Source organism: Podarcis liolepis, assembly GCF_965112155.1.
Source record: "Podarcis liolepis genome assembly, chromosome: 8".
NCBI lineage: Eukaryota > Metazoa > Chordata > Lepidosauria > Squamata > Lacertidae > Podarcis > Podarcis liolepis.
In genome coordinates this window covers 28483312-28498633 of record NC_139560.1, presented here as the reverse complement: position 1 = coordinate 28498633, position 15322 = coordinate 28483312, and the positions used below count along the sequence as shown (strand labels likewise).

The window sequence follows — 15322 nt, the reverse complement described above, 5'->3', positions numbered from 1 at the left end:
GTCCTAGGTATGAAAGATGAAATGCATTTAAATGTATTTTTTTAATCATTTCCTTTCAGCAAGATGCATGATAAACATACATTGTCAGGGCTTCTTTTCAGCCAGAACTCACCAGAACTCAGTTCCGGCACCTCTCAAATGGGCACCATTGCCATTATAAGAGAACAAGGGAAGTGTTCGTGGTGAGTTTCGGCACCTCTTTTCCTAGAAAAAAAAAACTAGCACTGCATTCTGTACAGGGTTGACAGTTTGAATAAGACACGAGGCTAGAAAGTAGGATTCCTTCTGGAATTCATTCTTCAAATCAACAGCTTTGTGTTCGTTTATGGTAAAACCAGCTCTGGATACAAAAAGTTACAAAACTTTCAGCACCTGATTGTTAATTGGGATGTGAAGAGTGTGCCAGACCTAATCACATGATTGGCTATTGTGTGCTGATTCAAAACATGTTGATGAAAATAAGCCAGCTCCCCCTGCTCCCGAACTGCCTCCCTGACCAGGAAAAGCATCAAATGAATTGGGCATTAAACTCATCATGTGAATTATAGGTGTCTAGGGTCCCCCTTAAGACCTTTGTCAAATGTGCAGAGGTCCAAGGGATGGAGTTGGTGGGGATGTTCTTATTGGGGGTGGGGCCAGGCCAGCAAGGTGGACTCCCTCCTGCTCTATTAACTTAATAAACACAAGGTATCTTAATTTCTGCTGTAGGTGTGCCTGAATGCAAGAGAGACAGAAATCCAGTGAGGCAGCATGATGCATGGCTGCTGCTTACTAGGAAGTAGAGGGGGAGGGGAAAGACAGCAGGGAGATTCACACAGTGCAAGCGCACCAGTAGTGCCATCTAGTGCACCTGCTGGCGCATTTGCACTGCGCTAACCTTGCTGTTGCTCCACCACACGGTCTGCTACTGGCAAAATCTAGGAAAGAAAAGTGTGTGTAAGGGTACTGTTGCAGGACCAAAATGCTGAAATATTGATATTTCATCTCTCTGATTTCTACTTTTCTTGGGAAGCATAAGGAAATAGATAAGCTGCTGTTAACTCATTCACCCCAGTGCATTTGTCCAGCTTATTGCATTCAGCTTAAGAGCAGACAGCAGTCTCAATGAACTGCAGGATGTGCCAACTATACACTTCCTTCTGTCTATTGTGCATATTAAGGAATACAAATTTCTTCTGACAGTTGTTAAATACAGTGGTTAATTGATTTCAGGTGAGATGCATATCCTGCTGTGGCTTACTGTATTACAGTCAATGTCAGTATCTCTTAAAAATAAAATTGCAAGATAATGTTTATGTCCCAAATGTTGTGTAATTTACTCACTCAGCAATCTCCAGTTTTTTATTTCTTTTTATTTCTTCCTGGAGTTGCAAAAACAGAGCACGTGTCAAGCACTGGGTAGTCTTCAAAACACGGGTTTCTGGACTTAATGTTTGGTTTCCTGGTTCACACACTGTCTAGGGCTGACCCATACAGCTTAGGAAGCATAAACCAGTGTAATGATTTGAATGACAGTGCCAGTTTATTACATTCAAGAATAATGCAAGCACATGTAGGTGTGGTACAGGGCTTAAGCAACTTTCCTTTTGCCCCATTTTGCTTTCCAATGGGGAAACACTGAATGGCAATTGAGTTTTCTGCGGATTGCTGTTTGTTCCACGTTAGTGCTAAAGAGCAGGTTTTCCAGGGGAAAGTGATGGGCAAAGGAAAAACCACTCAGACCTGTGCCTTCTAGGCAAAGGACAAGTGGAAGTGTTGGTGAGGCTGCAATTTGTTTCCATGAACTTAGAGAGATAAAATCTTTATTTGCATCAGCCACAAGCCATAGCAAAGGAACCAAATACAATCAAATACAGATATAGGTAGATGGTTGACTATACAAAATACGTTCTGAGAGTTTACAACTATACAAATGAACTTACTTGCTGTTGGACTGGGCTCAGGAGAGGAGATGACTGGGTCACTCAGTTTTTCTTTATACGTGGCTGTCCTTTCTCGCATCTGCTTGATGATTTCTTGCAGCTGAGTTTGAGCATATTCATTTATGGGGGTTCCTGGTCGCTTATTCTCTGTCCTGTTTATGTGGGAAGAGAGAGAAGGAGAACAGTGCTTTGAAAAGTAAAAGCAGTTGAAGGCAAGTAATAATAAGACAGATGAACTTCACCCCAACTCAGCCTTGAGGAGTGGAGCTATTGTCTTGACCCACCAGTGGTCTGGTGGGTCAGGCATGCACAACATCCACGTATTGTGGCCTACCAAATGCTGGAAAATTCGAATCTTTGCAACTTTGGGGCCACATTAGATGTGATGGTGGGGGATATCATTTGCATGTTCATCCTGTTCACATGTAAGGCACAAATTGTGTGTTTAACACTTGATTGGAAGCCGCCCAGAGTGGCGGGGGGGGGGCCCCTCAGGCAGATGGACGGGGTATTAATAATAATAATAATAATAATAATAATAATAATAATAATAATAATTCCTCTGTGTGCTTGCTTTTACAGTGGTACCTTGCTTTTACAGTGGTACTTAATTCATTCCGAAGGTCCGTTCTTAACCACTTAACCACTTTAGCTAATGGGGCCTGCTGCTGCCGTCGCACCACCGGTGCACGATTTCTGTTCTCATCCTGAGGCAAAGTTCGCAACCTGAGGTACTACTACCAGGTTAGCAGAGTTTGTAACCTGAAGTGTTTGTAACCCGAAGCGTTTGTAACCCGAGGTACCACTGTAATAATAAAAGGAGCCCCTTCTAGCTATGATCAGACAGCCCCTCTCCTAAACTTTCACTGCTTTTCTCCCTTCCTGACTCTGTAACTAAACATTCAACAAGTGTACAAGTGTCTTCATTGCTATTCTGGAAAAGCTCGCCTACCACCTGAAATCATTAAGTGGAAACACAGAACACTGAGGATTTTGCAGCTGTTTGGTGGACTCTTTATGACATATATGAACAATTGTTCCCATTTGAGCATTGTCTCTGCCAAATATGACTTTATATGGAACTATTCATGACATCTACATATGCTTTTAATGTACACATAGCTTGCAAAGGCCAATCTGGCTTTGGGTCTTCAAGCCAATCATATGGTGACCTCTTTCCACCCCTGTCCAGCTGCCCCATTACCTCCCTCATGCTTATTTATTCTTCTCACCCCTTCTTCATGTGTCAGTGGAAGAGCTGGTAGTGTGCCATCAATGTTTTCATGTTGAGTGCTAAATGTTCATTTTGATTAATTTTTTTAAGCCAAACAAACAAGCACACCATCTTGCGTACCTGTGTGCACAATAAATGGACTGTATAAAACTACATGTGTAATCTATTTCACACAACTATTTCTACCTGTGTAGAGGCAGCTTGTACGTGTGTACAGTGTAATGTGTGAACGAGCGTTAAGTGAGATGGAAATGGAGGCAAGTACCTGGAGCAACTGAGAGGAGGCAAGGTAAAGGGATGAATTTGAATCCGTGAATGTGCAGCACAGAATTAAGATTGGTGTAATGCACAACTTTAATCTGCAAAGATAGTCAACAACTTGTACAACAGTCTTAGGACTCAGGAAATAATACTATGGAGTGGAGAGTTGATGTTTAGAGAGGGCCTCCCAGGGCAGAGTTAGAAGAACCCTGGTGGTCTTTGCACTTAGAGAATCAGGACCTCTACTGTATTTATTTCAGATTTATAGCATCGAAAAATCACGAAAAATCTTGCCTCCCAACCTACCCCACAATTCACTTTGACCCTTCTGTGTCCCCCACAATTGGCCTGATGTATAAAAGAGACAGGTTGGAGAGGAGGAAATCTGCGTGCTTGCGCACGCGCGCGCACACACACACACACCCCTCTTTCACAAATAAACACATATGCTTAGTTTTTCCCATAGCTGAGAGCTGCTGGTTTGACAGTCTAGTTCTGACATTGCCATGATTGTTAGGGGTGTGTCTTGGATGAGGAGAAATACAACCCTTCTGTAAAAAACAAAACAAAAACCCAATCCTTTCTCTGTGAAACTGACTTCATAGTTATATGGAATATTCAGATTGACTAGATATATTAGATTTTGCTTAGCCTGCACTGAAGCTGCACCTCTTCCTAACCCCCATTCTCTAATGATGTGAGAGGAATTCCACTGGGGCAGCTGCAAAACAGGGCTGAGACTCAGCTGTGAAAGGCAGCCTGTGTTTAATTTAAATATTTGTAAAGCATGTTAATGTATTTTTAAGAGAAGACAGAAAATACACTTAATATGAAAATGGGTGGATCATAAACACATGATAGATTGGCTTTAGTTTGGATGAGTAACTAAATATTTAGAATAGAAAATCTCAAGGGTCCACAGAACTAAACTCAAAAGCAGGGAAAGAGTTTGAGTGATCAACTGGGGGGGGGGGGAGTTATTCTGCAGTTTGAAATTCTTAGGAAAATATATACTTCCCTACCATAAATGTTGAAATAAAGGTGACTGTGTTCATTATTACATGAAAGCTATGGAAGGGCACTAAGCTTAGTCTTCTCTACCAGGTTGTCCTTCCCAGAGCTTATGCAGATAATTGTTTACCTGGCTGTTTCTCTATTCGCTTTTATGGGTCTTGTCTGAAAGGGAAAGATGCCCATAATCATTGCTTTTTTCTGAGGGTATGCAGGGGTAAGCATTCCCCTAAACATTTTGTGAATCCTTGTACTTTTGTCAATTTATTGTATTTATTTTTCCTGATTTGAACTATAAAATGGTGATTTTCATGAGTCAAAATGAGAGTACTCTTAAACATTTTTAAAGGAAAAAAGCACTGCCCATAACGCCTACAGAACGCACATCTTCCCACACACAAATTTCCAGAAGGGGAAAACATCCAACCTTCCTCTCTCTGTCCTACATCTTCAGAAGATGCAGAATAGATCTTGATCTCCTGCCACACTAACCACATAATCCAAACCCAAGATCTGCCTGGATGAGATAGTTTGGATTTGGTGGATCTTGGGCTTCCATGTCTGGTTACGCTTGCCCTCCCCCAGCTAAGCGGGTGCTCAGTCCAAAAAAGGGGCATTCTGGGGAGTAGCTGGGTAAGGTGGGATCTACAGGTATTACAAACCCCTTTCAGCTTGTTCGCGTGACCCAGCAGAACCCAAATGCCAAAAAGGGTGGTATATAAGTCAAATTCCTGCTGAAGAGAGTTTGGAACAGGGGAAACTTCTGCTGGCTGTCCTGTTAGGGTTTTCAGTAGTCAGTGGGAAGCAGAATCAAAAAATTGTGATATTGCACTGTAGCAATGCCCTTCCCTGTGCCAGGTTTCTTCTGTAATGTTTACTCACAAGCAAGTTCTTCCCATCAAAGGTCCTTGCAACATTACTTAAAAGCATCCTTATAGCTTTTGTCTCTTTTACTGGTTCCTGTACTGTGTGATTGGGGGATTATTGATGAGTTTCCCCTTAACTAATCAGCTTGAAAGAAAAGAGTTTAATTACTGTTTTCTTTTCTCATTATTTTCCTTATCTTTCTTTTATATTGAAATAGCAGAACAACAAGCTGGCTTCTCTGCCCTTTGTGCCTTGGATGAGTCTGTGTGTACTTCCTAGCACGGTCTTACCGATGGCCAAGCCATGCGATTTGTCTGAAGCTCCTGCTCCTAAAAGATGCACTTATTAATTATATGGTTTAATTAAACAATTATATAAGACTAATGACTTAATTAACAAAGTTTAAATGGGAAACATTAACCTTTTGTACACATTTCTAGCCTGATCCAAAGGCACTGAAGTTGGCAGCCCAAACATTGCCATTTTTAGTTGGATGTGAACCCTATTAACATCTAATAGGACTTCCTTTAGGACTGCCAGCTGGGATGGTCCTGTTTGTTTGCTTTCAGGCCTGCTGCTGAGAAAACAAGGAGAAAAGCCATCCCTACCTAACTGTTTCATCCCTTCAGCATTTCCATAGTATTCTGTACATTATAGGAGAAGTAACACCTAAAATAGGGACGAGGTGGCGCTGTGGATTAAACCACAGAGCCTAGGACTTGCCAGTCAGAAGGCCGGCGGTTCGAATCCCTGTGACGGTGTGAGCTCCCATTGCTCGGTCCCTGCTCCTGCCAACCTAGCAGTTCGAAAGCATGTCAAACAGATAAATAGGTACCACTCTGGTGAGAAGGTAAACGGCGTTTCCGTGTGCTGCTCTGGTTCACCAGAAGCGGCTTAGTCATGCTGGCCACATGACCCGGAAGCTCCCTCGGCCAATAAAGCCAGATGAGCGCTGCGACCCCAGAGTCGGCCACGACTAGACCTAATGGTCAGGGGTCCCTTTACCTTTACACCTTTAACACCTAAAATGGTAAGCTCTCCCTTTTGGATCCACTCCCTCCTAGACTTGCTCTAGAGACCAAATACCTGACCCCAGCCATGTACCAGAATTTTTTATTTCAAGAGCTGGCAATGCTGATTTTACTTCCAAATAAATGTGTGCCTTGCAATATGACATTCGGCAAATTTAAATTTTGTTTTGAATCCGCATGTTTCTAAGCACCTACATTTATTCGAATAATCACTCTCTTGGTCCCTCAAATCACACTAATGGGCTCCGAAAACACAGTTGGGGACCAGCAGGCTTAGTAAGAGCAGCCCCTCCTGACTCACATTTTGAGAACTGCGAGTCTAAAATGGTGTGTCCACTTCCCCCTGCCTTTTCTCAAAGTGAAGGAATCGTATTCTCGTTTAGGCAGTATATCATGATAGATTTTCTGGCTGTTGTTCAAGTGTAAACAAACATAATATTTTCTGTTGTGATTGCTGATTTGTAATAAATTGAGGCTATCCAATACTGAATGCCAAAGGGCCTTCTTAATGAGTCATAGATCAGGATGAGTGTATCCCAATAACATACATTTGTGTAATATTTTTTCTCTAATCCATAATCCTTCCAAAAGAAACGTGAGATTTCTGGGCTCAACCAGTTTTAGCTTGGGCGTGCAGTTCATAACATAAACTCTGTCACTATTTGGCAGAAAAGGTTTCTTAGTCTCGGCCAGGCCGGGGAAGGATGAGGATAATGTTATTCTATACATGTGTATAGTTACATCATCCCATGCTTATTGGGTTACTGACTTCTGTGTCTTTCCATTGCCTATCCCTCCCTTCTTTTGTCATCTCCTAATGAGATGCAAGTGTTAGCATCTTCTGGCACTAAGCAAAATGATGTGCACCTTGCGTGGGGAGCAGCTCGTGAACAAAACTTGGAAATGCATGTTTACACTGCTGGGCCAGTTTCCAATGTTCTTGTATTAATTTACAAGGCTTTTGATGACTTAGGTCCAGGAACAGCTTAAGCACAGCCTGATCCCTTATATCTCTGCTTGATTACAGAAGTCTTTGGGGAAGTCCCTGTTAGTGATTATAAAGGAGGCTAAGCATTGTGCATCTTTCCTACACATGTCAGGCACCATGTCTTACTATATCCACTGAAGTAGACAATCCAAAAGCAGATGTATTAGAAGTTTCTTTTAATTATGTAGTGGCAAATCCAGGTTTCTGCTACAAGACTTCAACTTTGAACAGTCTGAGTTTGCAGGTTGAACCAGAGTGTGAACAAACTTTTCAAAGTAGGAAGAGGGGAGTACTTTGGAGAACAAATTAATGGGTTCCAGAACACGGTTCTAAATGGAGACACAGGATATAGAAACTGTATCAAATATGGCTGTGGGCAGTGCCTGCATGTAATACTATCTGGGGACACTGTGAATGCCACCTTGAGCTACATCATAGAACCAATGTGAGTACTCTCTGCATGCTTGTGCAATAAGGCCGGAAGTATTTGCACTAGGTTGGATTCAGATGGTAGTGAGACAAAAGGTGTGTTCAGGAATTTGCCTGAATGCTCAAAGTGTGGGTGATGAAAAGGGCACACATGCAAGCCCCAGCCCCAATGTCTTCTTGTGTAGAGTCTCTGATCTTCCCTACATTGCATGGGAAAGATATTCAGGGGACTTCTACTTATGTTCACTGAAACATGAGTAGACTTCTCTGCACAACCAGGGACCCCACTTTATCAGGGTCGTTGGTTGCACAGAGGGGTGTGGTGCACTGCCTGTGGGGGAGTGGCACCCAGCACGGGTGGGGGGCACCCACGATGGCACCCCACTGGGATCGCGCTGCCAGGTGTGGTGCACTCTCCCCCGCACTCCTCTTCCTCCGCCACCGCCCCCATACACATTTAGAGCATTTGTGTGAACATGCCTATAGTTTGTTTGAATACAGGCCCAGAAAGTGGTGGTAGCATGTTCATTTTTCCTTCTCTCTCTCTTTTTGAAGCATCACAAAATTAATACGGTATCTTGAAACTTGTTTCATGCTCCAGCAGGTAGGCTGAATTTAGATGGATGTGACTTTCATTTTACCAGGCAATTCCTCTGAGCTATAATTAATGTAAGCACAGTGATTAATAGCATAATTAATTGCTGGTTTAGTAGCTCCGATTATGAGCCTAAACAACATCATAGATACTCTTGAGTGTAAGTAGATTGCAGGCATGCTAAAGCAGACTATACATCACCATTTAGGTCTTCACATTATTTCCAAGCCATTGTCTAAATCAATAGGAGTCTCCTAATAGAGGTCTGTACAACTCGTGACCACCAAGATGAATGCGGCGCATCAGCCACATATTATGGTTGTCTTGCTCCCCTCTTTTTGGCAAACAGGTTGGTGGGAAACCCAGAAGGTTTATGAAGTTGCTGGTGGGCTACATCCTTCAAGCTCTGATCACAGATCATCCATTAACTCAAAGAGGTTAGAGACTAGGCTGGTGGTTGGATGAGCAAAGGTGCCAGACCAAGTCAGCAGTTTCATAGAACCAGGTGGAAGCCTATCAGCCCCTTGTGTCAGCTGATCCCTGCTATGCTAACAGCAGCACTACCACCTCTCATTCCTCTGTGGTGGTGATGCCACAGAGTAGCAGAGATGAGGTTAAGCGGTCCCTTCACTAGCAAGCTGAACAAGTAGAACAAGATGACTGGGTTCCATGGCTAGAGTTCCAGGTCTGAGCACCTGGTGCCTTGTGAAGAGAAGTACAGGCAGGATACGAGCATTATCCAAATATAGTATCAGGGAGTCATACATTCCTGAGACTTGGTCAGTTGCCCCAAACAGCAGCGCGCTTTAAATCTGAACAAACTGATTGTGGTATAAGGTAGCATCATAGCCCCTTTCATCAGATGCATGTACCATCAATATCTACAGAGAAGCAAACCTTTTCTTCCACACTGTTTAATTGATCAAAACTGTCATTCAGCCAATACTGCTATTTACTACATAGCACATAAGAAGTAATAGAACTGGACATGGGTGACCATGAAACCAAGACACAGTTGATCAGGCATGGGGGCTTAATGTGACCCCCCCCCCAAAGCCTCTCTTGCAGGCCTTCAGGACTTTTCCAAAACCATACCCCTCACTAGCTCTGCCTCATCCTTACGTGTTTTTGCATACCTGCCAAGTGCCCTGAGAAACAGGACATCCCGTTTTTTCACGTGAGATCACGGAAGCCATTTTGGGTGCTGCGATCTTGCATGCTCTCACACTGTGCTCTCTCCCCCCCCCCCCGAAAAAGTGCTCTTTGGGGAGTGAGAGGGAGGTGTGGGTCATATGACTTCCTCGGGAGCATGTCCCAGGAGACACACGTTCCGTTTTGGGGTATGAAAAAGTCAGACAGTATGGTTTTTGCCAGACTAGGATGTGTTCTTCAACTCTGAGGCTTCTTGCGTGCCTGAGTGGAGTAAAGTGAAGGATGTATATGATTTGATTTAATCTTGTTGTAATTGCACAGAAATGCAGCACATCTGCTATCAGTTCCATTGTTTACCTCTTTGACCTGCTTTTTGGAGGCTAGGGGGGAGAACCTACCTGTCTGCTTACCTTTGGGAATTTATACCTACTTAGTATCCACCCCCATGGTTCTGCCCAGACGCTGAGGTCCAGCTCTGAGGGCAGTCTGGTGGTTCCCTCATTGTGAGAAGTGAGGTTACAGGGAAACAGGTAGATGGCCTTCTCGGTGGTGGCGCCCACCTTGTGGAACACCCTCCCATTAGATGTTAAGGAAATAAACAACTATCTGACTTTTAGAATACATCTGAAAGCAGCCCTGTTTAGGGAAGTTTTTAATGTTTGAACTTTTATCGTGTTTTTAATATTCTCTGGAGCTGCCCAGAGTGACTTGGGAAACCCAGTCAGATGAGCAGGGTACAAATACTAAAATATGATGATGATGATGATCAATTGCTTCACACACCAGACAAAGTGGACTTTGGACTATGAAAGCATATGCCACAAATAAATTAAGTGTGATAGTCTTTAAGGTGCTACAAGACTATTGAATGGACTCTGCCAGCTTTTAGCCATAGTTCAAGTCCGCTGAATGCATGTATTCAGCCAGATATTTCTTCTGCTACAGCTAAAGGTTTGTCATGGAAATTTCCTTCCTAGTTGTCTTAGTTAGGCTGTCACAACAGGTTGAGAATCCTTTAATCTTCATTATAGAGCTAAGGAATGAAAACAACTCCATGGCTATGCAATGCATACAGTGCTCCAGCTCAGGTATCCAATTAAACTCTGAATAATATTTTATTTTAATTACTAGTTTTGTGACATGAACAAGGTATGAGAAAGTGTGAAGAACATATACCCAATCAATTAAACTTTTATTTAACAGAAATCCAGAGGAGCTATGTCACATGGTTTTTCTATTAATGGATGATTAACCTTGTTCAGTCTGAAACACCTTTAATGAGCCTTTCAGGAATAATTAGTAGAGCCAGCTTATTGCTTCACATGCTTGGAAGGTCCTAATAATTCAAAGAGAGATAACGGCAGCTTCCAGACAGAAAATCTTAAACCAAATTGTAGGGTTCTGGGCTGAAAAGAGTTGGCTGTTATTATAATTTCATCTGTGTCCTATGTATTTAAAAAATGGGATGACCTGAAATGATTTTGTTTTTTGAAAAAGGGAAATAAAAAAGGATCCAACAACCCTGATTCCTTTAATATGAAAAACCGTGCAATACTAAAGGTTTAAAATTTTCAAGACTGCCCCCCAATTCTCTCACCTCTTCACTTGGAAATTTGGCTTGCGTGGGCGATATTAATTTTGGCTCTGATATACAGAAAATCTGTGTGGGGTGCAGAATCTGAAATCCTCTATCTCGTTAAGGGTGTAACTCCGTAAAGACAATTATTATTTTTTTCCATGAAGAAATGAACATTACCAAAAAATAAAAATGTCCACCGATTGTGGAATTTAAAAGCTCTCGGGCCAAAGGCTGTGTTAATAAGAGACAGTACACAGCTGAAAAAGAGAAGTAATGAGGCATGTAAAGTTTTTATGCCTGTTCCATTTATGCTATATAATTCCTCTGTGATTGAATAAGTCAGGACATATGGTCAGCCTGTGTAGCCTGTTCAACCCCTTCCTTACTGAGGTAATAGCTGGCTATGCTATCGCTCTAGCTAATCCCGCAGGTGGATTTTTAAATTACCTCACTGATGTGGTGACTTTCTCCCTCTCCCATCCTTTGTATACTTTGAAACAGATTCAAAAGCTATCTCCTCCTTCTACTCTGATTTCAGCATGTTTCGATAGTGGATAGCAAAGGACTAATGGCTCCCATCCCAAAATAACTTCCATTGTTCCTTATCTATGATGTATTTGCCTTCAGCGTTGTTCACTAAAGTAGTTAGACCACCAACTGGGCATGGTCTCCAATGACACTAGGGGTGTCTATATAACAACAACACTCCACCCATCTGACTGGGTTGCCCCAGCCACTTTGGGCAGCTACCAACATATATAAAAGCATGATAAAACATTAAAATTTTTTAAAAAGTCCCTATACAGGGCGACCTTCAGATGTCTTCTAAAGGTTGTATAGTTACTTATCTCCTTGGCTCAGGGTTGCATAACTCCATACCCTCCAATGAAAACAGGGACATCCTACCATACCCTCCAACATATCTCAAATGGAAATAGGGATGTCCTAAGGAAAAGCAGGGCATTCTGGGATCAAATCAGAAACCAGGACAGCTTCTGTAAATCCGGAACTGTTCCTGGAAAAGGGGGACCCTTGGAGGGTGTGAGCAGGGTGCTGCTCACCAACAGGCCATGTATTATGGTCTGCAGGTTGCCTGTAAGCTCCACGGTCCACACCTCTCACACATATATACACCATAGCTGTCAACTTACAGATTTGAAAATAAGCGACCAGCAGACTCAAAAATAAGGGCTCAGCAGCCAAAATAAGGGATTTTCTGAACACAGGTATGTTCAACTTCTGAGCCCCTCTGAGCCAAAGGCAGAAAACCCAGCCAAAAAAAAAAGCCAAACGAAGCCTCAAGCAGTGGTTCCCACAGCGCAGCAACCTGGCAAAGGGGACGCAGCAAGGAAAACCACCGTCACCTCTTCGCTGGGAAGCGCTGAGCAAAGGTGAGTCCCCAGGCAACACAGTCGATTTGATCGGTACAAGACATGCAAGCTCCACCCCCAGTCGTTCTTAGACTCCTTATTGGGTGAGCAACACAGCCAAGCAACACAGTTGGAGCCTCCCTCCTCCATGGCTGGCAGGGAGGGAGGGAGAGGAGCTGCTTCCTTTGAAACCCGGGAAATTTAAGGGACATCATCAATAAGAGACAGCAGCGGGACACAGCGCTGGGATAAGGGACTTTCCCGCCAAATAAGGGACAGTTGACAGCTATGATATACACACAGGCAGCTCCTAGGGCTATGTATCATTGCTTCTCTGCTGTAAACTGCAAATGGAGTTGCCCATAAAGGGTGCTTCCAGATAAGGGTTAAGCGAGTCATTCTGATATCACAAATAGGTTGCTGCCAACAGGTTTTAGTTGCTCTGACTTAAAGGGATTTATCCTGAAGTAGGTAAATCTGGATTCAGTGTGTTTGTGTGCTAGGGGCGGGGGGAGCCTGGCATTTTACATTTGCTGAAAAAAGTGTGCCGAACTGCCCATGAAATCCTGACATTTTAGAAAGATGGAAGAGCAGCAGCATGGCTGTCAACACAGGCAGAGATTGTAGCAACCCTCTGTTCTTCTAAAAAGAGAGAGGGAAAAGGTCAGACTTTCTGCAGCCTGAGAAAAGACAGAAGAAACACAGGGGAAATACAGGAGGACAATGGTTAGATGACAGCGACGTATGGATGCCCCACAGAAAGGGAATGAATGAGGCACAGTAATTCCACACAAAATGCCTGATGTGGAAGCGCCGCTAGGCAAGAAACAAAGGTCAGACTGAGCCTCACAGGTCTCTGTCTGACTCCCCCCCCCCCCATATTCACTGTGCAAAATCTACATGTGTAGCAAATACAAGGAACTTATTTTAATAGGCTATTTATGTGCTTCATTGCTGGGGCGGGGAGGGTTTGTCGCTCCGTAGTGAGGACTCTGCTTTGCATGCAAACGGTCCCAAGTTCAACACCTGACATCTCCAGGTAGGGATGGGAATAACCCCTGTTTGATAGCTGCTGCCAGTCAGTGTAGACAGTAGTGGGCTAAATGGGCCAATAGTCTGTCTCAATAAATAATAATAATAATAATAATAATAATAATAATAATAATAATAATAATGATAATTTATTATTTATACCCCGCCCATCTGGCTGGGCTTCCCCAGCCACTCTGGGTGGCTTCCAAAAAAATATTAAAATGCTGTAATACATCAAACATTAAAAGCTTCCCTAAACAGGGCTGCCTTCAGATGTCTTCTAAAAGTCTGGCAGTTGTTGTTCTCTTTGACATCTGGTGGGAGGGCATTCCACAGGGAGGGCACCACTACCGAGAAGGCCCTCTGCCTGGTTCCCTGTAACTTGGCTTCTCGCAGTGAGGGAACCGCCAGAAGGCCCTCGGCACTGGACCTCAGTGTCTGGGCAGAACGATGGGGGTGGAGACGCTCCTTCAGGTATACTGGACCAAGGCCGTTTAGGGCTTTAAAGGTCAGCACCAACACTTTGAATTGTGCTCGGAAACATACTGGGAGCCAATGTAGGTCTTTCAAGACTGGTGTTATATGGTCTCGGCGGCTGCTCCCAGTCACCAGTCTAGCTGCCGTAATACAATGCAGCTTCTCGTGTTTCCATGTTTCTACCATCCACTTACATAGCTGATCAATTGTGAGTTTCCTGTATGCATCTATACGTTTTCTGGGTGACCTCAAGACTCAGCCTCTCTCGACCTAACCTGCCTCACAGGGTTATTGGGAGGGTAAAATGGGTTCTGTGTGCCCCTCTGAACTTCTTTGAGGAAGAACAGGATATAAATACAATAACAATAATAAGGTATAAAGATACTATAAAGGGGACATTCCAAATAAATATAGATGTCTGCAAACATCTTCCTCTATCTTCCCAACAAGGGGATTTGGGTTTACAATATTATTTATTTACAATAAAGAACCAACCACATTTCTGCTCCACAACACTTCTGTGGTCTACTTTCTGCATGCATTAAAGAGAAAACAATACTCTGAGTTGTAAATCTGAGTTCTCTTGCCGTTTCCTTTCAGATATTTACAACATACAGATAAAGTAGCAGAAGACCCATTGCACAGATGGCCACAATCAATAAGTCTACACCAATTGTCGTTAAATGAGAATGTCAGCTCTGAGTTTTGTAGCTTAACATTGGAATCTATCGATGTTTGCTTGCTTGTATTGTATTTTTCTATTCCTTATGTGCTAGTATGAATTAATCTCAGGAAAAGTGAATGAATCATCAAATTAAATTATTAATAAGTGAAGGGTTTCCCCCCCTGAAGCCAGGAAACAAGCAAAATAACAGGGGTTTCCTTGCCCACCAATGATGGAATTCTACACCATGTTTACGTGCATTCCACTTATTTATTTATTTTCCAAAAGCTTATACATTTGTCAGTGAACGTGCCCAATATAGGATTGTAATTCAGTCTACAGTTCAGGTTTGTGTAACCTCAGAGTAATCTTGAAAACCGTTACAATAGAGATGGTTATATTTTTCTTGATCCCCTGTTATTAAGGATTCACATTCCTGTATACGTATATAGATATGCTGCTCTTACTGTTCCTACTCTGAAGAGATTCCATATATGACACCCTCATCTCATCACACACAGGATGCCAAGGACAAAATTATTACTGTCCTGCAAAGCTATTAATCGGAATAGCCATTGCACTGTTATTAAAGGAAGAAGCAGAGATGAGGAACAACATACTAATAGACAGGCGAGTCTCAAAGTGAATCCTGATTCAAATCATTAGGAAGCTGGCATTAAAGGATTTCTGCTGCTCAATCATCATTCAGT

General features: G+C 42.9%; 1 protein-coding gene across 1 annotated transcript in view; it reads right to left on the bottom strand.

The window, feature by feature from the left end:
- The window catches only part of CNGB3 (cyclic nucleotide gated channel subunit beta 3), a 65437-nt gene that overhangs the window by 28267 nt on the left and 21848 nt on the right, over window positions 1–15322 (bottom strand). Inside the window, exon 4 of the mRNA XM_083518407.1 lies at window positions 1923–2074. Coding sequence (XP_083374533.1) covers window positions 1923–2074 — 152 coding nt within the window. The remainder of the gene's footprint in view (window positions 1–1922; window positions 2075–15322) is intronic.